At 45.9% G+C, this 23345-nt stretch overlaps 1 protein-coding gene across 2 annotated transcripts; it reads left to right on the top strand.

Moving 5' to 3' along the window:
* Window positions 1-423: 423 nt before the first annotated feature.
* meis2b (Meis homeobox 2b) lies at window positions 424-23267 on the top strand. 2 transcript variants are annotated; one of them, XM_071478403.1, is made up of 13 exons: window positions 424-739; window positions 990-1222; window positions 2330-2471; window positions 2554-2604; window positions 2711-2761; window positions 2852-2998; window positions 4810-4924; window positions 12098-12237; window positions 18857-18933; window positions 20020-20078; window positions 20169-20258; window positions 20911-20998; window positions 22560-23267. In XM_071478403.1, the coding sequence occupies exons 1-12, from the start codon at window positions 728-730 to the stop codon at window positions 20967-20969; spliced, it is 1176 nt and encodes a 391-aa protein (XP_071334504.1). In that variant the 5' UTR covers window positions 424-727; the 3' UTR covers window positions 20970-20998; window positions 22560-23267. The 2 variants fall into 2 exon arrangements, with proteins under 2 accessions (XP_071334504.1, XP_071334503.1); XM_071478402.1 differs by having other exon boundaries at window positions 426-739; window positions 20911-21003.
* Window positions 23268-23345: the final 78 nt, after the last annotated feature.

The following is a 23345-nucleotide window of genomic DNA, read 5'->3' as shown; positions in this document are numbered from 1 at the left end:
AAACACAATGACTTCACACAACCTGCAGCCTGGTGGACACACACTCTGAGCTGGCAACAGTCACACACATGTTAACACACCAGCCACTTTAACATCTAACAACATGTGTCTCCACAGACCGTGAATGAGTGAGTTTCGTTTTATCAACGGAAAGTTCAAATCAACAGAAATTTATTTTCTGCGTGTCTGCACATCACCCCCACTCTATCTTCAAACACATGATCAGCTTCCATTGAAACTATCCATACTTCACATGGTTTCCTCTCACATCCTGTTTGATGCCGACACACCGTCCCACAGGGTCGATGGAGCAGGTCGTAGCCTGCGGGTTTATTTTGAAAGTAATGACCGGAAGACAAAGTTTAGAAACATAGTAACTTGTCACAGGCTGGGCTGCCCCCCCCCCCCGTCAGCAGCCTATAAGCGGCTCCGCAGCAGCCCCGCGGACAGTGAGCGTGACATGGGCACGAGCACACAGTGAGAGGAGCGCCACGCGTGACAGAGGATCCCTGATGCTCCAGCTGAGAAGCAGGACACTCGGCCAGTGGTCAGCGTGTGGTGGCGCTCTCGGTACCGGGAGGACCGGTGCTGTTTCCTGCCCGGGTCACATCGCTGTGCGCTGAGTTGGATCAGACCAGGACCGGATTATAGTCCCCTCTTGGATTTAAAGTCTTTGATTTCACTCCTCTTCATCAAACTTCTCTTCCCGCGGCTGGAAACTGCGCAGATGGCGCAAAGGGTGCGTCTCCCAGTTTCACTGTTTTGATTCTCTCCGCCGGCTTTAGACACATTCACCAACTTCATGTAAATGTGTGTGTGTGAGAAATGTGATGCAGACAAAAAGAGGAAGAGGATGTTTGAACGGGTTCAGGTCTGACTCACTGCAGGATTATCACTGATCGTGTTGTTCAACCACCACTGTCCCAAGTTTTATCACATTTTCCCGCCACCTGTTCTTGTCTTAATGTCCTCTGTAACTCTCACCTCAGTACGACGAGCTCTCTCATTACGGAGGCGCCATGGACGGAGTCGGAGTGCCCACCTCCATGTACGGAGACCCGCACGCCCCCCGACCCCTGCCCCAGGTCCACCACCTGAACCACGGGCCGCCCCCGCACCCGACCCAGCACTACGGAGCCCACGCACCGCACAACATCATGCCCGGCAGCATGGGGAGCGCCGTGAACGACGCCCTGAAGAGAGACAAGGACCAGATCTACGGGTGTGGTTTAAATAACAATAATAAAACAATAATAATAATACTAATAATTATTATTATACAGTGATAACAATGATGATTATGATGATAATAATAGAAATGAAAAAATGAAACAATGACGACGACGACAACAGCAATTTTAATAATAATATAATGATAGTTATTATACAACAATTAGAAGAATAAGAATAATTGTTATTACACAATAATAATAATAATGATTACGATCATAATAATAGTTATATAATAATGATGACAATAATAATAATAATATGATAATAACAATAATAATAGTTATTATACAACGATAAGACGAAGAATAAGAAGAATTGTTATTACACAATAATAATGATGTGATAATGATAAAATGATAATAATTGTTATTATACAACAACAATAGGAAGACGAAGAAGAAAAATAATTGCTATTAGGCTACACAATGACAATAATTGCTATTATATAATAATGATAATAATAATAGATAGTTGTTATTATGCAACAACAAAAATAACAGTAATGATAATTTTAAGAATAATAACATGAATTATTAGGTTGTAAAATAATAGTAGTAACAATTGCTATTATATAATAATGATTATAATGATAATAACAATAAATATCGTTCGGCTATATAATAATATATTTATTGTTATTATTAATAGTAGAATTATTATTATTATTACGTCACTAATTAATAGAAGAATGATCGTTATTATTATGTTGTTATTATTAATAGTAGAACAATTGTTATTGTTATTTTGTTATTATGAGGAGGTCATTCTAAATGAAATGTATTTGTTTGTTTTTTTTTGTTTTTGTTTTTTTTTGTTTTGTTATCATTTCATTCAGCTCATTTTATTTAATCTGTGAAACGGACGGAAAAATGAAATCTGTTTTTTAGAAAAGCTGTCGGAGCAGCTGAAGTCTGGTGAGACCACGGAAACGTGTTTGTTCTCACCTTTGTTCCGCTGCATTAAGATGGAATAAATACATATCTACATGTCAGCGGCAGCGTGTTTGGTTAGGGAGTCACGGAGGCTGACCCTGCCGCGGTAACAGCTCAGGTCCAGGCCTCACTCAGGTCTAACCGGCCCGTCCCCTCTGCTGCAGACACCCGCTGTTCCCGCTGCTGGCTCTGGTGTTCGAGAAGTGCGAGCTGGCGACCTGCACGCCCAGAGAGCCCGGGGTGGCGGGGGGAGACGTCTGCTCCTCCGACTCCTTCAATGAAGACATAGCCGTGTTTGCCAAACAGGTGAGCGTCATTACAGGTGTGCTGATATACTGGATGGTCGTTTAGTGGGTGTGACGAGGTCTCCTGTCTTTTCCCGCCTCAGATCCGCGCAGAGAAACCGTTATTCTCCTCCAACCCGGAGCTGGACAACCTGGTGAGCGGATGGAAACCTCGTTCCTTGATTTCTGTCCTGAAAGACAAAGATGTTTGTGGTGTTGTGACGATCTGATGCTCACCTGATTTGAAATCTTCTGTTTCAGATGATTCAAGCGATCCAGGTCCTCCGGTTTCACCTGCTGGAGCTGGAGAAGGTGGATCTTCCTGTTCTCACTTCACTTTCATTCCTGAGCTCGGTTCACCTCAGAGCCTCTAACCGACTAACCGACTCACTAACTCCGCAGGTCCATGAGCTCTGTGACAACTTCTGCCACCGCTACATCAGCTGCCTCAAAGGGAAGATGCCCATCGACCTGGTCATAGAGGAGCGAGACGTCTGCAAGTCGGACTTCGACGACCTCTCAGGGTCCTCCACCAACCTGGCCGATCCCGTGAGTCCACCTGTCCGCTCTGACCGCACAGACAAGGGCACGTCAGTGACTGTGAGGAGGCCTGGCCTCCAGTGAAGCTGCACTTGGGGTCCATCCAAGTGGTCACATGATAAATCTGAGGGGTCTTAAAAATAACAAGAAGAAAATTATATTTGATTTTTCTGATGAGTTTTACCTCTAAAAATATTCAGATTCAATCTTTCAGTCACACACAGACACACACACACACACAGACACGCACAACATGTTTGTTGAGTCTGGTGAGTTTTTGGCCGCATTGATGTTCATTTATGACTGAATGAATGGATGAATGGATGAAGGCTGCTGGTTGATGGTTGATGCTTCACAGTGATGATGATGATCTTCTCGCTGCAGCTGCCAGCTCTGTTTGCTGTGGGGCTTCAGTCCCTGTCAGAGTGGTGTTTTCTCAGCAACAGGATTATTATAGCTGAGTGGGGAGGGGGTCTTTGTCAGGCCGCCCCCCTGCTGTGTGCTTTACACCACCTCTTCCTCTTCTGAACCTGTGTTCACTCAGATGGAGGAGTGAGTAAGAGTGCAGCAGCAGGCGGATTCATGAAGCAGAGGATGATGGGAGCTGTAGTTTCTTCAGGTGTCTAATCAGTCCTGTTGCTGCAGGTTCTACAACTCACACTCAGACCTGTAGACACTTGACACAATAAATAATGGACATGTGGAAACTCACAGTCATTAGGCATGTGGGACCAGCTGCAGCTTCGTACTCAGGTTCAGTATGTTTCAGACCGGATCAGAGATTCTGTTTCTCGTCAGCCCCAGAATAAAAGTCAGTCTCTGTTTAAAAGATGAAAACAATTCAAACTGAATCTGAGACCAGTTGTTTCACTGTTTTCTCATATTTGGTAAATGTAATTATGTCCTCATTAATTAACAGTGTTTAATTCTGACAGGATGAAATCACACTGTCCTGATGTCTAATCTGTAGTCAATGCTTTAAACACACACAACTCTGGAACTAATTTAAAGTCCTGGATCCTCCTGGATCCTCCTGGATCTGTTTCTATCTCCACTGATTAAATGTCATAAATTCAGGTCTGTGGCCTCCTCTCAGCCCCCCCATGTAAACTGTCAACTCAAACCTGTCTGTGATAGTTGATGGTGACGAGCACACGTTCACAGTTACATGGTCAAATGTAGGACGAAGCAGACCTGAATGTGTTCACAGAGGGTCGTGACCCTCCCTCCTCCTCACCTGTGGGTGGCCCCTCCCCTCCTGTTACCTGGGTTTGAACAGATGGGCTGTAGAAGTGAGGCCTTCATTTGCTTGATAAACGTGTGCACACATGGCGCCTCTTTGAGGAGCTGTGTGTTGTGAGGAGGCTGTAATTATTGTGTAGCGGATAAGAGAAGAGGGCCCGTCACCGAGGGGCCTCGTTCACACTGCGCCTTTGTCCCCGCGCTTCTTGTTGTCATCTGCCGAGCTCTTCATCTGATCGCCATCCGGCAAACAGCTGACGCAGAGAGGCTGAAGAGGGAGATCTGCTGTTTGTTTTGGGCTTAGAGCCGTCTGAGTGGTCAGGCCGCTCGGCCCCATAAATACAGGTCCCTCCTCAGTACTGGTCCCAGACAGAGCCAGGACACAGGAGGGTCCACATGCTGCAGGGCTGCACATACATTTAAACCTGAACACTATGGTAATGTTGCTCTTGTGTCTTTGTGTCTTTGGGAAATGATGGACCTCATACTGGACCTGCTGGACCCTCATGTGTTCTCCCCTCTCCTCTCTTTCCTTATCTCCTGTCCCCTGGTGTGTGGACCTCTCCCTGACCCCTCAGAACCCAGCATCCTGGAGAGACATGGATGACGCCCACTCCACGCCCTCCGTGGGCACCCCGGGACCGTCCAGTGGGGGACACGTCTCCCAGAGTGGAGACAACACCAGTGAACTCGGTAAGAGCCTCCTGCGTCCTCCTCCATATCAAAGCTGTGACTGTCCTGTGACCTCTCCTAGGGGGGCCACTGACGGGAGGGGGCCTCTGATCACTTTAATCAGCTTCCTTAATGACACTGATCAGAACAGATAATTAATGTAGTGAGCTGTGAGTCAGTGAAAGAGGTCAGGATTTATTTTAAAGTCTGACCTGATGCGGTGCAGACTGAGGACGTTTTACGATGATTTAACAAATGAAAACTCAAGTGGTTGATTATTTTAGAGTCACTTTATTTAACTGTACTTTTTACACCATGAGAAAACCTGAGAGAAAGGTCCTGAGAGAGAGGTCGTGGCAGCTACAGAAAATATAATTAGGATTTATCTCCTCAATGTTTCTAACGTCCTGGCTCTGGACTTGTTTTAGTGAGTGGTGCTGGATTCATGTAGACTGTGTGGGTTCTGTCTTACAGGTCTTTACCCTAAATCCCCCCCGCAAAAGCCCTGCTCCTGCTCTTAATGTGATTTCTCATGTGCTAATTGGAGGCTATAAGGGTTTTATGGCTTGTTTTTGTTTCTCTGCCCTCTGGCCGCAGTAAAAATAGAAAGGACTTTAAAGAAACTTTCCTGCCTCTGCCCATCAGGCCTCAAGGAGCCCAGCACTGACCACAACAATGGGAGGATGCTTAGCAAGACAACAGATTAGGACACAATCAGAATCTGTTTTTGAAAATCATCCTATCCTCTGGACTTCAGTTCAGATACACAGAGAGTGACATGTTCGCTTGGTAAATTTTTAATTCACCCATTTAGGGTCTGGAAGTCTGTGTTGAGGCAAGCTGACAGAGTATGACCAGTATGAATAGCTTCTTTCCTTTAGGCTTTTTTTAAACATCAGTGGGGGGAAAACACAAGGTCCCTGCCCTTTTGACCTGGGAGAGGATGCATAGAGGATGGGGGGGTGCAGAAAGCCCCCTGCGGGGATGTGAGGACAGAGCACTTTATGTATGAGGAACAAAGGAGAGGGAGAGGGCAGAGCGATCAGATCTGCTGCACGCTACCTGCTGCTTCTCCCCGGGCCCAGTCTATTCTCATGGAGGGAAGAGTCAAACACACAACCCGAGGATAGGAAGCACAGTCCAGGCGAGTCATGCTAATCTGGTTTGGAGCACATAGATGGCCTCCACAGACATCATCACATTTATAAAGAGGGAGTACAGAAAACAGGATCTGAGACTCTTTTAGATTCTGACCTGCACCAGGTCAGGTGAGATCATATGAGGAGGCTAGAGTCCCTCAGTCACCTCCTGGATTCTGCTCACTGACAGGATCCAGGATCCAGGCTATGGGGTGAGGTGGGGAATCTGTTGTCATCTGGAGACACAGTCTTTACCTGAGCTCCACACTTTGATCTGGTCTCACTGTAGGAACATGGTGGTGGGCTGGCTGTCCAAGAAACCTTTTCAGATCCACCGTCATGTGGTTTCCAGGCCCGCTGACCGCAGGCAGAGGATCGGTGTGGTGGTGGTTGGGCTCTGCTGCGCTGTGAGCTCCCAGCTCTGGTTGTTGTCTTGTAAGCTGTGTGATATGCGGAGAGGGCCGTCTTTGATAGCTCAGGCCCCAGGGGTACCGCTGGTGACCACAGTTACAGGAGCCGAGCTCTCCGAGGAATGTTTGTGAGAGGGGGGGCTTGAAATGTCCATCACAAAGAGCCCGGTGAAACAAAGGCAGGGGGAGTGACTCAGAGAGACCCTGCACACTGGTGTTGAGAGGTGGAATGTGAGGAACAGGATGTGTTCATCTTTTTGTCACATCGAGAGCCTGGAGAGGCGCGGTGGAGGTGCTGACATGTCAATGACATCACAGCGTTACTGAGACCGCGGGCTAATAGCCCTGCAGCATCTGGCACACCGTTGGTCTCAGACATGATTTAAAATGGAGTGAAAAGAGAAAGGGATGGAGGGAGATTAGGAAGACACTGTCTGATGATAACTGGACATCTTTACTCTTCTCACAGCTCTGGTTGCATGTACACGTTCTGTATTTCATCTGTGCTGACATTTAGCCTTACTGTGAATCAGTGCAGCTTTCTCGTAGAAACACAGCCAGTCGACTGTTTCATGAGTCGTAGTTCACCACAGCCCTGTTCAGTGATAAGAGTGCAGCCTGCTGTCGTATGGTTTGAGGTGAACTCAGTCTGGATCTGAAGACAAACACAAAACAAGATGTCTGCTGGTTGAAGTCTGGTTCCCTGCTGTTCCCGTGATGTGCAACCCTGTTTCTAAACAATCAGGAGCACGTCCAGGTCTACACTGAGAGTCCAGGTTTACATCGAGCGTCCAGTCCACAGGGCATTCAGTAGAGGAGAGGCTGTGAGAACCTGCACACAGGCTGAGCCCCCATCCTGACCTAGGAGTACTACTATTCAGTTCAATTCAATTCAATTTTATTTGTATAGCGCCAAATCATAATATACATTATCTCGAGGCACTTTACAGGGTAAGGTCAAGACCTTACTTTGTTACAGAGAAAAACCCAACAGTTCCCACAAAGAGCAAGCGCTTGGCAACAGGGGGGAGGAAAAACTCCCTTTAACGGGAAGAAACCTCCAACAGAACCGGGCTCAGGGGGGGCGGCCGTCTGCCTCGACCGGTTGGGTTTAGGAGGAGATAAAAAAGGGTGGGTGGGGGGAGGAGAGAGGAGAAAAGAGAGAGAGAAAGACCAGGAACAGCTGTATAGGTAATGGTGTTATCAATAATAACGACAGATAACAGTGGTTAATAGTAAAGATGAGTAGTGGTGGATCTGGATCCTGCTGCTCCAGAGGCAGAGAGACCTGCAGAATGAGGACAGAGAGAGAGAGAGAGAGGAGAAGCACAAACTATGGGAGAGAAAAAAAATACAAAGTTAATGGCATAAAGTAGTCGAGAGAGAGAGAGAGAGAGAGAGAGAGAGAGAGAGAGAGAGAGAGAGAGAGAGAGCCCAGTGAATCATGGGAATCCCCCAGCAGTCTAGCTCTATAGCAGCATAACTAAGGGATGGGTCAGGACATACCCGAGCCAGCCCTAACTATAAGCTTTACTAAACAGGACAGTTTTAAGCCTGATCTTAAAGGTAGAGAGGGGGTCTGCCTCCCGAACCCACACTGGGAGCTGGTTCCACAGGAGAGGAGCTTTTTACTGAATTTTTGGGACATCCTGACAATAAAGAATTACAGCAGTCCAGTCTTGAGGTAACACATGCATGAACTAGCTTTTCAGCATCCTTTAGACACAGAATATGTATTATATATATATACATATTTATATGTGAAGTAAAGGACAAGTCCTGGTCAAAAATGACACCAAGGTTTCTGACTGTAGCACTGGAGGCCAAGGTGATGTCATCCAGAGTCAGTATATTATCACATAGTGTATCTCTGAGGTGTTTTGGGCCAATTTAAGAGTAAGTGTAGTAGACTACAGTAGAATACTGTAGTCTACTACACTCTACTGTAGTCTACTGTAGTCTACTGCATTCTACTGTAGTCTACAGTATTCTAGTGTAGTTTACTGTATTCTACTGTATTCTGCTGTAGTCTGCTGTAGTTTACTGAAGTTTACTGTAGTCGGCTGTATTTTACTGTAGTTTACTGTGGTCTACAGTAGTCTACTGTGGTCTGTGTACCAAATGAAGAGTCAGGTGTGGACACGTCACCTGCAGACTGATGAACCACTGGACAGTGAGGGAGTCTCCTCCCTCAATTCAGAAACCCATCATGTTCACCTTTTCACAGAGGATTCCCCAAGTCTCAGAGACCTCCAGACTGCTCCTTTTAGAGCTTCGTATCATGTCTGATAATGGGCGGAGCCGGAGGTGTCACTGATGATGGATCAGAGCCCACTGAGCTCATTAGATGGGCCGTGCTGGCTGTGCATCACTGATGCAGCTGCGAGGGCAGCAATCAGTTCTGCTAGAGACTGCACACTTTGTCTTCTGGACACGTCATCCAGCGTAACAGCCAGCGAGCTGCAGACAGAGGAGGAAACCAGACTGCATCTACAAATATACAGATGTCAGGAAGATCTAACATGTAACATTAACAAGATCAAAATCACAAAAACCTTTAACTACTTAAACAGATAGATCTATCTATCTATCTATCTATCTATCTATCTATCTAATACAATACACCATAAAACGATAAATATAATATTAATAGATTCAGTATCAGAAAAAAATTAAATAAAATGTAATAATAATAATGAAAATAATGATAGTAAGTATGTGAGAATGAACTGAATATAAAAACAGTAAAACAACAGAAGAGACTAAAGTGTGTCAGACAGAGCTTTAATATGAAAAGAGAACAGACAGTCAGAGCAGGTTCAACCTCCTGTAGAATAAAAACTGTTTTGACTCATTCTGAGTAAGAGGAAGGTTTCTGCAGCATTGACAGTGACTCAGTTCTTCAGAATAAAGAGGAGTGAACATTAGCTTTGTGAATAAAGAGGAGTGAACATTAGCGGTTTGAATAAAGAGGAGGCAATGTTAGTGGTGTGAATAAAGAGCAGTCGATGTGAGTGGTTTGAATAAAGAGGAGTGAACGTTTGCAGTGTTCAGAAAGAGGAGTTAACATTAGTGGTGTGAATAGAGAGGAGTGAATGTTAGCGGTGAACGTTAGCTGTTTCAATAAAGAGGAGTGAACATTAGCTATCTGAATAAACAGGAGTGAACGTTAGCGGTGAAAGTTAGCGCTTTGAATAAAGAGGAGTGAATGTTAGCGGTGAACGTTAGCAGTATGAATGAAGAGGAATGAACGTTAGCGGTGAACGTTAGCGGTTTGAATAAAGAGGAGTGAACGTTAGCGGTGAACGTTAGCGGTTTGAATAAAGAGGAGTGAATGTTAGCGGTGAACGTTAGTGCTTTGAATAAAGAGGAGTGAACGTTAGTGTTTTGAATAAAGAGGAGTGAACGTTAGCAGTGAATATTAGCCGTTTGAATAAAGAGGCGGGAATGTTAGCGGTGAACGTTAGCGGTTTGAATAAAGAGGAGTGAACGTTAGCGGTGAACATTAGCGGTTTGAATAAAGAGGAGGGAATGTTAGCACATTGAGAGCAGCAGAGGACAGCAAGACTTCTCTTCATATCTCTGGGTGCTGCTCTTTCTCTGTGTGTTTCTTCTTAGCCCTGGGGCAATACTCCAGCCATCCCTGCAGTAACCCCCTCACCCCCACCCCCAAACACACTCTTACCCCCTCCAGTGTCCCGCGTGCAGACACTGGCAGGCAGGGTGGGGCAGGGAGAGGGGGGCCGAGATGAAGGGGGCATGAGAGACGAGTACGGGTGTAGGACTTTGAGACTGCACTGTCACACACTGGTTAGATGGGCCGAGCTGCCGTGGAGCAGTCAGAAACGATTAGTGTAGCAGAGGATCTGCCCTGCGGCTCCTCTCTCTGGAGCAGCAGAACGGGGGGGGGGGCTTCCTTAGATATAATTAGGCAGAGAGTCCTGTTTGTTCTTTCTTTCTTTCTTTCTTTCTTTCTTTCTTTTTCTTTCTCATCTACATCAAGCAGGATTAAGACAATTCAAATATTCTTTCCCAAAAATACTATAGAATATATAAGAATGTATATGAAGAATGTATATGAACATATAAGATTATATAAGAATTCTGAGAGCATATAAGAATATACAACATATAAGACTATATAAATAATAATAATAACAAATAAGAACATATAAGAATAAACATGAACCTATAAGAGGACTTGTTTCTCTTCCTCACCTGTTTCCTGATAGAGGATGAGTCACTGTCAAACAGATCAGATCCTGTTTGTGTTTTCCATGATGGTCAAACTAATGTGTTGATTCAAGAGTTTATGTAAGTTGTCGGTCACCACTGTTGTGTGGTAGTTAGGTCTGAGGCTGACACTTTATAGTCTTAGAGTGTTTACATTGTGATGAAGAAGAGACAGTCCTCCTCCTCCTCCTCCTATAATTAAAACAGTTAATAAAACTTTGTTCTGGCTATTTATGGAGCTCCAAACTACCAAAGATGATACAGAATACACACAGTACGACATCAGACAGCAATACAATGATTTTAAATTAAAAACACCATCCAACACCACTTGAGGGAACCTGTACCCACAAAGAAGTAACTCAACCAACTAGGTGTAGGAGAGGTGCAGGACAGAGTGGAAGACAGGCTATGTGAACTCTGTCTATGACTCTGGACACCATCAGTCAAAACTCCCACAACCCCCAGAGCCCCCGACCCTAGAAACCTTTTTAATGTCAATATTCATTAGCTGAAATATTTATGCATGAATATGGCTTATATAGGCACGTTTGATTGATGCATCTCTAAAAACAAAAAGACATGCTCGGGCCAATCTTAAGAAAAGTAGGGTTTCTGTCCCGCCTCGGGGGAGGAGTCTCTCAGATGCATTATTCACATGCCCTCCAGGCAGGCTTTCAAGGCTTCTCTGCCCCGAGGGCAAGAAAAATAACCACCACTGTTAAAAGTAAATCATCTCGGCTGATGCACAATTAATGGCAGAGGGGAGAGGGATGGGAGAGCCCCTGGTGTAGCGAGATGGAGAGAGTTAGCTGGCAGGGGCGGAAATCTCAGCTTAGAGGAAAGCTCCTGTCTGGAGCCGCAGCAGCTTCCTGCTGAAATCAAACAGGGGTGCTGCTGACGGCAGGATCCAGAGCCCGGCACACCGCCACCATGCCCAGACAATCCAACACAGACGATGGTGGTGGTACTGCCTCAGTACCCTGAGCAAACGCCTGATGTCCGACTTCAAACAGCACAGTTTGTTGTTGGGCTCGTTCTTCGTTCACAGCCCAGCCTTTGGTTTTAACTTATAAGGGAATCATTATTTCAAACAGAGGTCACATAAATAAGAGCACATAGCACTGAGTCGGACTGCAGTCTTCATTACTTCATGTCAGGCACACGGCTCCCGCACTCATTACTTCATGTCAAACGCGTGGCTCACATTGAATTAATAGCTCTTGGTTTTATTGAGCTCCCGCACTACAAACTCCTCTTCATTATCCAGCGGCCAGGGAGTCGAGCAGAGGTGAGAGGAAGAATCTTGTGCTGCCGTGCCACAGTCTTCCTCTGTGTGACTCTGTGGAGGAGGATGAAGGTGACGGGGTTAAATTAAAGCTTTCTCTTTCCCCTCTTGTCTCTGATTGCAGGAGACGGCCTCGACAACAGCCTGGCATCGCCGGGCACGGGAGATGAGGATGACCAGGACAAGAAGAGACAGAAGAAACGAGGCATCTTCCCCAAAGTGGCCACAAACATAATGAGAGCGTGGCTCTTCCAGCACCTCACAGTAAGAGAATCTACCCTGGACCCTGTGAAGCTGCTGCTCCATACGAGCCAGATACAGACACAGACAGTTCTCTCTGTAGCAGCGCCCCGCACTGATTTCACATAATACTAGACATGAATGTTGTCTCACCCCAGCCCCTCCAGCTTTGCCCAGGCTAGATTTCCCAAAGGCATCTTGAAACCAAGTTCATCTTTGTTCTATTGTAAGAGAATGGAGCAGAGACTAACTCATCTCTGAAGGTCCTTTTTAAAAAACGGTCCAGGGCTTGTACAGAAATCAGAAGCTGCTTCGGAGCGCTGTGAGAGAGGGTGAGCAAGTCCCAATGAAGAGAGCTTTACCTTTTATCCCAGGTCCAAAAGATACCACCGCCGCTTCCTCCTCGGCCTTTCTGCCTCTGCCGCTCTCAGATGTGGTCTAACCCCTCAGTGTTTAGTTTGTTAGAAGCCCACACAGGTCCTGTACTTGGAGTAATCCCTTCTTTTCTAAAGCCCACCTTTAGATTTTCCAGATAAAAAAGGATAATTGAATTATCCCCTCTCTGTTCCCCATCCCCTTTCAGGCCTAATTTGTTAAGCACAAGTGTTTGCCGTGGCAGGATGTGCCCATGAAGAGTGCACAGGGGACTTTGGCCTCTGAAAGGCCTATTGCAAGACCCAAGCGATCAAGCATTCATCAGTTGCTGAGGGTGTGAAAGGAGCAGGATTATGTTTTGTCAGACGTTTCAGTGTGAGCAGGCCGCTGGGGGGGCAGGGGTCCGTCCACCACCAGCCGTAGCCTCCTGCTTTTGTAGTCTATTCTGTGTTCTGAAGACCCTTAAAATATCCCCTTCTGAGGAGACTGCAGAGAAAGCAGCTGTGAAAGGTTTGGATTCATTATATTATTCATTATCGGCCCATTAGCCTGTGGCAACTGTTGGTTTCCTGCATTTATCCACAGCCAGAGATCGATGCCAGTGTTTAAGTTTGAGGAACAAACCTGGAATCCAGCGATGGTCAGAGTCGTGTCAGAGTCAGAGGAAAGAAAAGATTTCATTAGTTGTTTATATGTGATGCTCGTGCACCTGTGACACCTTAATTATGTGGAAATCTAATTGGAAAAAACAGACCCTTTGACTGCTCGTTCCTGACCAAGGTTTTTGTCTCAGCCTCGTTTTCAGGATCGTACTCGCTCTTATGTATTTCTCTCATCTTTATTACAAATACATACAAAAGACTGTTGTCGTCATGGTGACAGGCAAACAGGAACTTCAGTGGGAGCAGCTGTGATTCAGGTATAGCTAACTCAGTGACATATGTCAACATTATACTTCCAGTTTATGTGAACCAAAGCATGATGGGAACTGTAGTATTAAAACTGAGCATGTTTATCCCAAACAGAAGTAAGAATAATGAAACATATTATTTTTCTTTTCAGTCACATAAACTCATTCATAAATAGATATAAAATATAAACATCCACTCAGATGGAGACGAGGTCACAGGAGTTCATATGGACTGATGGTGTGGGGATAAGTTTTATCGTTTGATCATATTATTGATCATGAATAACTGAACATCTCACTACAGAGCGTTTAGTCACCTGGTGAAGGGGAGGCTGCAGACGGACGAGTTCTCCCTCTGTGGTGTGGAGTTTGATTTAAAGGCCGAGTTTAGAGTAAGATGTCACTCTGCTGGGAGTCTGTTAGTCACACAGTCATACACACTCATACACAGTCAGACACAGTCACACAGTCATACACAGTCATACACAGTCATACACAGTCACACACAGTCACACACAGTCACACAGTCATACACACTCATACACAGTCAGACACAGTCACACAGTCATACACAGTCATACACAGTCACACACAGTCACACACAGTCACACAGTCATACACACTCATACACAGTCAGACACAGTCACACAGTCATACACAGTCATACACAGTCATACACAGTCACACACAGTCATACACAGTCACACACAGTCATACACAGTCACACACAGTCATGCACAGTTACACACAGTCACATAGTCACACACAGTCACACACAGTCACACAGTCATACACAGTCACACATAGTCACACACAGTCATGCACAGTCATACACAGTCACATAGTCACACACAGTCATACACAGTCACACACAGTCACACAGTCATACACAGTCACACAGTCATACACAGTCACACACAGTCACACAGTCATACACAGTCACACAGTCATACACAGTCACACAGTCACACAGTCATACACAGTCACACATAGTCTCACACAGTCACACAGTCATACACAGTCATACACAGTCACACACAGTCACACAGTCATACACAGTCATACAGTCATACACAGTCACACAGTCATACACAGTCATACACAGTCACATAGTCATACACAGTCACACAGTCATACACAGTCATACACAGTCACATAGTCATACACAGTCACACAGTCATGCACAGTCACACACAGTCACATAGTCACACACAGTCACACACAGGCACACAGTCATACACAGTCACACAGTCACACACAGTCATACACAGTCATACACAGTCACATAGTCACACACAGTCACACACAGTCATACACAGTCACACACAGTCATACACAGTCACACAGTCATACACAGTCACACACAGTCACACAGTCATACACAGTCACACAGTCACACACAGTCATACACAGTCATACACAGTCACACACAGTCACACACAGTCATACACAGTCACACAGTCATACACAGTCACACACAGTCACACAGTCATACACAGTCACACAGTCATACACAGTCACACACAGCCACACAGTCATACACAGTCATACACAGTCACACACAGTCACACACAGTCACACAGTCATACAGTCATACACAGTCACACAGTCATACACAGTCATACACAGTCATACAGTCATACACAGTCACACAGTCATACACAGTCACACACAGTCACACAGTCATACACAGTCACACATAGTCACACACAGTCACACACAGTCACCAAGTCATACAAAGTCATACACAGTCACACCCAGTCACACAGTACAGTCATACACAGTCACTAGGGTTGCACATCTCTCTGTGATAAATGATTCGATATGCATCTAGATACACAGGTTACGATTCGATTCAAAAACGATATCCTTTTATTACAGACCGATTTGATACGAATCGATTCCATACAGTGTAAGAACGATACGATTCGATTCTATGGTTAATATTTGTTGTAGATATTTTATATAATAAAGAAGCCAAGTCTTTGAAAGTGACAGTTTCTTTTTAAATATGTAAAAGACTGGCACTGGCAAAAAAACAAAAAAAAACAAAATCACATGTCAATGTATTTATTTTTAGACATGGACCAAAAAAAAGTCTGGCTGAATCGTTGGATGGGAACTCCAGAGGTAAAAGTAGCACAGAATAGTAACAACAAACTTTGTTCGAGCTTCCCTTCCTTCTTATAAAACCCAAAAACGGTCCACACCGTGGATTTCTGTTTCCCCGATGCGTTCAAAATCTTTCTCAGTGCATTATCACCTTCGGTCAGGCTGACGCTTTCGTTCTCCACCTCCTCCATTTTCCGTGTCGTCCCTTGTTTGTCACTCATGCTAATACCAGCTAGGCAGCTATGGCGTTTCGCGGGCAGCCTCAGCTCTCGCGTTGTTTTAGAGACCTGGCGCGTGTGTAATGCCGCCAACCGATTCAAAGTCTCGCGATACCCGATCCATGACTCTATAACCGATTCATCTAGGAATTCATTGATAATTCGTATCGATTGAGGAGGCTGCTACCGATGCAGCCGTATCTCTCACTTGTTGAACCGAATATCCGGTCGCAATATTTTATGGGTCACAACCCTAACAGTCACACACAATCATATATGGTCACACAGTCACACACAGTCATACACAGTCGCATACAGTCACACAGTACAGTCATACACAGTCACACACAATCATAGACAGTCATACACAGTCATACACAGTTGCACACAGTCACACAGTCATACACAGTCATACACAGTCACATACAGTCACACAGTACAGTCATACACAGTCACACACAGCCGTACACAGTCATACACAGTCACACAATACAGTCATACACAGTCACACACAATCATAAACAGTCACACACAGTCATACACAGTCACATACAGTCACACAGTACAGTCATACACAGTCACACACAATCATAAACAGTCACACACAGTCATACACAATGACACAGTCACACACAGTCATACACAATCACACAGTCACACACAGTCATACACAGTCACATACAGTCACACAGTACAGTCATACACAGTCACACACAATCATAAACAGTCACACACAGTCATACACAATCACACAGTCACACACAGTCATACACAGTCACATACAGTCACACAGTACAGTCATACACAGTCACACACAGTCATACACAATCACACAGTCACACACAGTCATACACAGTCACATACAGTCACACAGTCATACACAGTCACACAGTACAGTCATACACAGTCACACACAGCCGTACACAGTCATACACAGTCACACAATACAGTCATACACAGTCACACACAATCATAAACAGTCACACACAGTCATACACAGTCACATACAGTCACACAGTACAGTCATACACAGTCACACACAATCATAAACAGTCACACACAGTCATACACAATGACACAGTCACACACAGTCATACACAATCACACAGTCACACACAGTCATACACAGTCACATACAGTCACACAGTACAGTCATACACAGTCACACACAATCATAAACAGTCACACACAGTCATACACAATCACACAGTCACACACAGTCATACACAGTCACATACAGTCACACAGTACAGTCATACACAGTCACACACAGTCATACACAATCACACAGTCACACACAGTCATACACAGTCACATACAGTCACATACAGTCACACAGTACAGTCATACACAGTCACACAGTACAGTCATACACAATCACACAGTCACACACAGTCACACACAGTCATACACAGTCATACACAGTCACATACAGTCACACAGTACAGTCATACACAGTCACACACAGCCATACACAGTCATACACAGTCATACACAGTTGCACACAGTCACACAGTACAGTCATACACAGTCATACATGGTTACAAACAGTCACACACAGTCCCACAGTCATACCCAATCATACACAGTCACACACAGTTATACACAGTCACATACAGTCATACACAGTCACATACAGTCACACACAGTCATACACACTCACATACAGTCACAAAGTACAGCCATACACAGTCATACACAGTCATACACATTCATACACAGTTACAAACAGTCACACACAGTCACACAGTCATACACAGTCATACACAGTCACACAGTACAGTCATACACAATCACACAGTCACACACAGTCACACACAGTCATACACAGTCACATACAGTCACAAAGTACAGCCATACACAGTCATACACATTCATACACAGTTACAAACAGTCACACACAGTCACACAGTCATACACAGTCATACACATTCATACACAGTTACAAACAGTCACACACAGTCACACAGTCATACACACTCATACATAGTCACACAGTTCACAGTTCAGGTGCAGAATCCAGAGGAAAATGGTCTACACCAAGAGAATGGTTCAGGTCTCAACCTGGATCCTGTTGGGTTTGTTTGGAACCTGCTGCCATGGTTTGGGTCCACTAGTCCTCCCAAAGGGAGGGGTCACTGCAGATCAATACAGAGTTGTTCTGAGTGATCACCTTTAACCTGATGGGAGGGGTCTCTTCAGGTCACAGCGGTCACTGATGAAGATGATGTGGATCATATGCTGTGACCTTCACGTTCACCTTACCTCAGTCCAGTTGAACTATGAGAGACACCACCTGAGGGATTATGAGGGATGGAGCTCATCCTCCAGGAGAGTCCAGAGAGTCCAGAGACCTCAGTGTTGGTGCTGGACAGTCGTGGCCCCTCCCTCCATGTATTCATACTTGTGTGAGTGTGTATCAACACTCTTTTATGAGTGTCTGCATATGCAAGTGTAATGATATACATGCATGTGAGTGTGTGTGTGTGTGTGTGTGTGTGTGTGTGTGTGTGTGTGTGTGATGACCAAAGGAGGCGGCTGCAGGCCTGACAGCAGCAGAATGGGGACTGGCCCGCGACCCTGCTCTCAGAGCACAGGTCACCTCTGTCTGCCATCTGCTGCCCCCCTCCCTCTGTCTCACACAGATTCGGCAGAGGGACTGGGGCCCGAGAGCAGGGGGATGGACGGAGGGAGGGAGTTGCGGGGTGACTGGGGGCCAGACCTTATCGGGGCCCCAGACAAAAGCCACCATTGTGCCTCTTTGTATTCCACCCTATCGTTTGTCAAATAATGTCAAATACTGTCACGCAATGCCACGGGCTTTCACCCTGGAGTGTTGGAGGCCAAACCGTGGTGAGACTCTGTTCTTACACGGGCGACTTGTGCACTCACTTCAGGAACGACTGAGCACGAGAGACTGAGTCCAGCTCCTGAGGTCTCCTGACGCACAGGAGCCAGCACTTCAGGGCCACTCATGACATTTCTTTAGTGTTACTGATTGAATGTGTGATGTTTCTGTGGCTTGCAGCACCCGTACCCCTCAGAGGAACAGAAGAAGCAGCTCGCTCAGGACACAGGCCTCACCATCCTCCAGGTGAACAACTGGTAAGTCACATGATATCTGCCTGACATCCTCAGTCTGGATCTGTGCTTTGTCAAACATGTTTGATAAAGTGAATCTGAGTCTCAGTGAGTCACAATGTGGTTCAACAGACAGACTCATTGTAACCACCTACACCTACAAAACGGCACCTGCAGTTGTGTTAAAGTTACAAAAACAAACCTGTTTTAAGTGTTAATTAATACATTTTCAATTCTTTAAGTTACACTAGTAATTAAATGAATGAATGAATCAGTTGTCTCTTGTCCCTATAATTTGAATGGTCTTGACTTCACCTGTGTGAACATGTGTAATAACAGTTCTCAGCCTGTAGAGGCCACAGGCCTGTGAACACAGGGAGTGAAGGGTTAAAGAGGAGAGACCCCAGCTCCTCCTCATTTTATGACACGATGGATTAAAACCTGTTGGGGCCCAGAAGTCTTTGTAACAAGAGACAGGTCCAGTCAAACCCTCTGGACTTCAGACAGTTTAGGTCTGGATTGGAGTTTTCTGTCAGGTGTGTCAGATGTCCACAGGTATACACAGACCCCACCTCTGATCCAAGAGTACAGACCACCACAGGCCTCAGTCACAGCTCAATCAACACAGATATCAAAGCCTGCAGGCTCAGTGCTCTGTCTGTCTGCTGCATGTATCAATGGCCAAACATTGGCAAACCAGTTAGCCCCCCCCCACAGCCCCAGGCTATAGCGCTGAACCCAGATCAATAGATTTTAAACTAATGCCTCAGATTATGTCACAGGAGTAAAGTCGGTCATCAGTCAGATCCCTGGAGACACAGCGAGGTCTCTGACCGCTGATTCCTGTCAACGTGACTTCAGACTTCAGAAATATAAACTCAAAGTTCACATACTAGCTTCTTTCCAAGGCTTTTGGTCATTTCTCATGGCCTTCTGTAGTGGATGAAATTTGTCATTGTCACTGGAGTCATAGGATGACACCTGAGAAAGACCATGAGATACTGTCAAAAACCCAGAGAGGAGCTGGAAAGTGGCCCTTGAGTTGATAATTTTTTCTCACATTTTTGTGTTAAAAACGACACGAGTTCACATGATGCTCTTTGTTTCCAGGTTCATCAATGCCAGGAGGAGAATAGTCCAGCCCATGATCGACCAGTCCAACAGAGCAGGTTAGGCTGCACGATAATCCCGATCAGCTGGAGACAGTGTGACATCTTGGACCAAGAGACTTGACTCTGACTCTGTTTCTCCTCTCACAGTGAGTCAGGGTACAGCTTACAGTCCAGATGGCCAGCCAATGGGAGGTTTCGTTCTTGATGGGCAGCAGCACATGGGTCTCCGACCTGGAGGTGAGTGGCTTCCCACACATTCATCAAATGCTCTGATGCAATGTAGCTTCATCTCCAAGACGACGCTGTACAGCATCAGCATCTTGTCTGTACTTATGTATTGTTTCTATCCAGCCAGAGGTAGGCCAGAGGTGCCTTTGATTAATTAATGTTATGAAGGTTTTGCAGAATCAACCAACATGAACATAATGGTGAGGCTGCAAAGAGGAGAAATATCAGAGAGTAAAATCTAAGACTAACAGGTGAAGAGTATATCCTCGTTAACTAGTTTAACTGGTTAAACTAGTTAAATTAGTTAACTAGTTAAACTCTCAGCTGTGGGGCTGACTGAAGATAAAGATGACAGCGACTCTTCTCTGCAGGATGACATGCTGAGACAATACGACATGTTCTACATAGGTCATGTGATTTTTCTGCTTTTACAGAGCTCATAATCATACTGCTCCCTATGGCAGTGACACACACACACAGAAAAAAACTACATAATTATTCAGATCAAACAATAATAATGTAAACAGTTTATTTTATTAACAGTCACATTACATCACATGATGAAGATGTGTTGTGTTGACTGTAGTCTCCAGTGTGTTACCATGGTAGCAGCAGTGTCAGAGAGCAGCCTCCCTCAGTGATGTCATTGTGTCTCATTCAGGACCCATGAGCGGGATGAGCATGAACATGGGGATGGATGGACAGTGGCACTACATGTAAACCACTGTGAGGCGAGCCTGGACATCAGGGTGAAGTACGGCTCTGTCTCCTCCTGTCTCCTCCTGTCTCCCCCTCTCTCTCCTCCTCTGTCCTCCTCCTCCCTACTCTGTGGCTTCAGAATAACATCAAGTCATTTCTCTATCCATATCACTTCCTCTTTTCCTCTCCATCTCTCTAACCTTCCATTCCTCCATTTTTCTTTTCCTCCATCTCCACTCCTCCTGTGATCTGATTATGAGCGGGGATATTACTCCCCCTCCTCCCCCCAGCCTCTATCAGCTCCCCACCACTGCTGACAGTTCTCAAATAAAGACGTATGTGCAGCCGGAGGCGACGGAGCAGGGAGAGTTTTATTTAACAGCCGCTCTCCACTGCTCACTGAGCCTGGCTGTGATGACACTTACCTTGATTAATAGAGCTCTTTATATGTAAATAGGAGCCCCCCCACCTCCCTGTCTGGTAATTCCCCTGGTTTTGCTAATGAAGTTGAAAGAGCAGATAGTGATAATAAATACGTACATGTGGATCTGCACAGAAACGTCCGGCCCTCAGTGTGAATCAACACCAAGTGTTTTTATTTCTGATCATTGACGAGTTCCAGTCGTTTTGTCTCCACTGATGTGACGTGTGGAGAGACTCTGCTGACTGACAGGAAGTCTCAGTGCTGAGAGAGGGTTAGTCCATGTGTTCCATGGACAATAAAGTCCGAGCCATAACATTTAGTCATCATGGATCACATGAGTGAGTTTGGATCACATGATGATCACAGGTGGACAGGTACAGGGGGACAGGTACAGGGGGACAGGTACAGCTGGACAGATACAGCAGGTGGACAGGTGGACAGGTACTGGTGGACAGGTACAGCAGGTGAACAGGTACAGCAGGTGGACAGGTCGACAGGTACAGCAGGTGGACAGGTACAGGTGGACAGACACAGCAGGTGGACAGGTGGACAGGTACTGGTGGACAGGTACAGCAGGTGCACAGGTACTGTACTGAGCTCTGGTTGTAAACAGGAAGCTGAATTAGGTGAAGTGTAACTTCCTGTTGGTGTCAGACTACTGACCCGCTGTCCTCTGTCTTCTGTCCTCTGACCCTCTGACCCTCTGACCCTCTGTCCTCTGACCCGCTATCCTCTGTCTTCTGTCCTCTGACCCTCTGTCCTCTGACCCGCTATCCTCTGTCTTCTGTCCTCTGACACTCTGTCCTCTGTCCTCTGTCCTCTTGCCTCTGTCTTCTGTCCTCTGATCCTCTGTCTTCTGTCCTCTGACCCTCTGACCTCTGTCCTCTGTTCTCTGTCCCTCTGTCCTCTGACCTTTGTCCTCTGTTCTCTGTCTCTCTGTCCTCTGATCCTCTGTCCTCTGATCCTTTGTCCTCTGACCCGCTATCCTCTGTCTTCTGTCCTCTGTCCTCTGACCCGCTATCCTCTGTCTTCTGTCCTCTGACCCTCTGACCCTCTGACCTCTGACCTCTGTCCCTCTGTCTTCTGTCCTCTGACCCTCTGACCCTCTGACCTCTGACCTCTGTCCTCTGTCCCTCTGTCCTCTGACCCTCTGACCCTCTGACCTCTGTCCTCTGTTCTCTGTCCAGGCCTCCATGGTTGGCTCAGGGATCAACTTCCATCCGGCAGTGGAGCTCAGTACCGGAGCTGTTGCTGCAGCTGACGTCACACCCACCTGACCACTCCCACCTCACCTTGCCCGAGATCGCACGGTGCGCGCGTGTACAGAATCACCATGGAAACGCCTAACCTCTGCACGAGAGGCCGCCCCACAGACTTGGACTATGATGTGCGGAGCTTTCGGGCTGCACGGAAACAGACGAGGAGCAGAGTGACACGGGTCCTCACTTCTTTAAATTATTTATTTATTTTTCTACGAGGCGGGAAGAACCTCCATGTTTCTCTCCTTTAAAGCCCCAGCACATCCTTCCCGGACAGAAGAGAACGCTGGGACATGTGTGGACAGTGTGAGGACTGTGGAGCTGTCATCGTTGTGTATAGATTTGTGCTCTTCGTTTCTGTCCATGTTTGTGATCGTTAGACGTTAGATGAGCTTCACTCACATGATTTTAAAAGACAAGATTTTGTAAGAAAAAAGATGTGACTTGGTTTCTGTTCTGCATCTCTGTTCTGTTTGATTTTACCTGTTCTTAAAACCTGGGTCTGAAGAGTGTGGGACCAGGACTAGATGGCGGATTTTTGACAATGTTTTAAATAGTTTGGTAGCAGCACAACACAGGGAAGAGGTCTGGTCTGCACTACAACCAAAATAAAGACTTCACCGAGGAAGACCAACAGCTCCGTGTTTGAATGTGGATCATTTTAACTGGAAGAGGACAAGGGTCAGAGCGCGGGGCGGGGCGGGGCGGGGCGGT

This window comes from Trachinotus anak, unplaced genomic scaffold, assembly GCF_046630095.1.
Source record: "Trachinotus anak isolate AG129_WGS33_773 ecotype Australia unplaced genomic scaffold, CSIRO_AGI_Tana_v1 ptg000005l, whole genome shotgun sequence".
Classification (NCBI taxonomy): Eukaryota; Metazoa; Chordata; class Actinopteri; order Carangiformes; family Carangidae; genus Trachinotus; species Trachinotus anak.
Note: the sequence above shows the minus strand (reverse complement) of the source record. Positions and strands in the feature narration are given on the sequence as shown.

Bases quoted from the DNA above. Each gene is read 5' to 3' on its own strand.
- meis2b (XM_071478403.1), top strand. The intron at 2,605-2,710 runs GTGAGCGGATGG...CTTCTGTTTCAG, and splicing joins ACCCGGAGCTGGACAACCTG to ATGATTCAAGCGATCCAGGT. The intron at 18,934-20,019 runs GTAAGTCACATG...CTTTGTTTCCAG, and splicing joins ATCCTCCAGGTGAACAACTG to GTTCATCAATGCCAGGAGGA.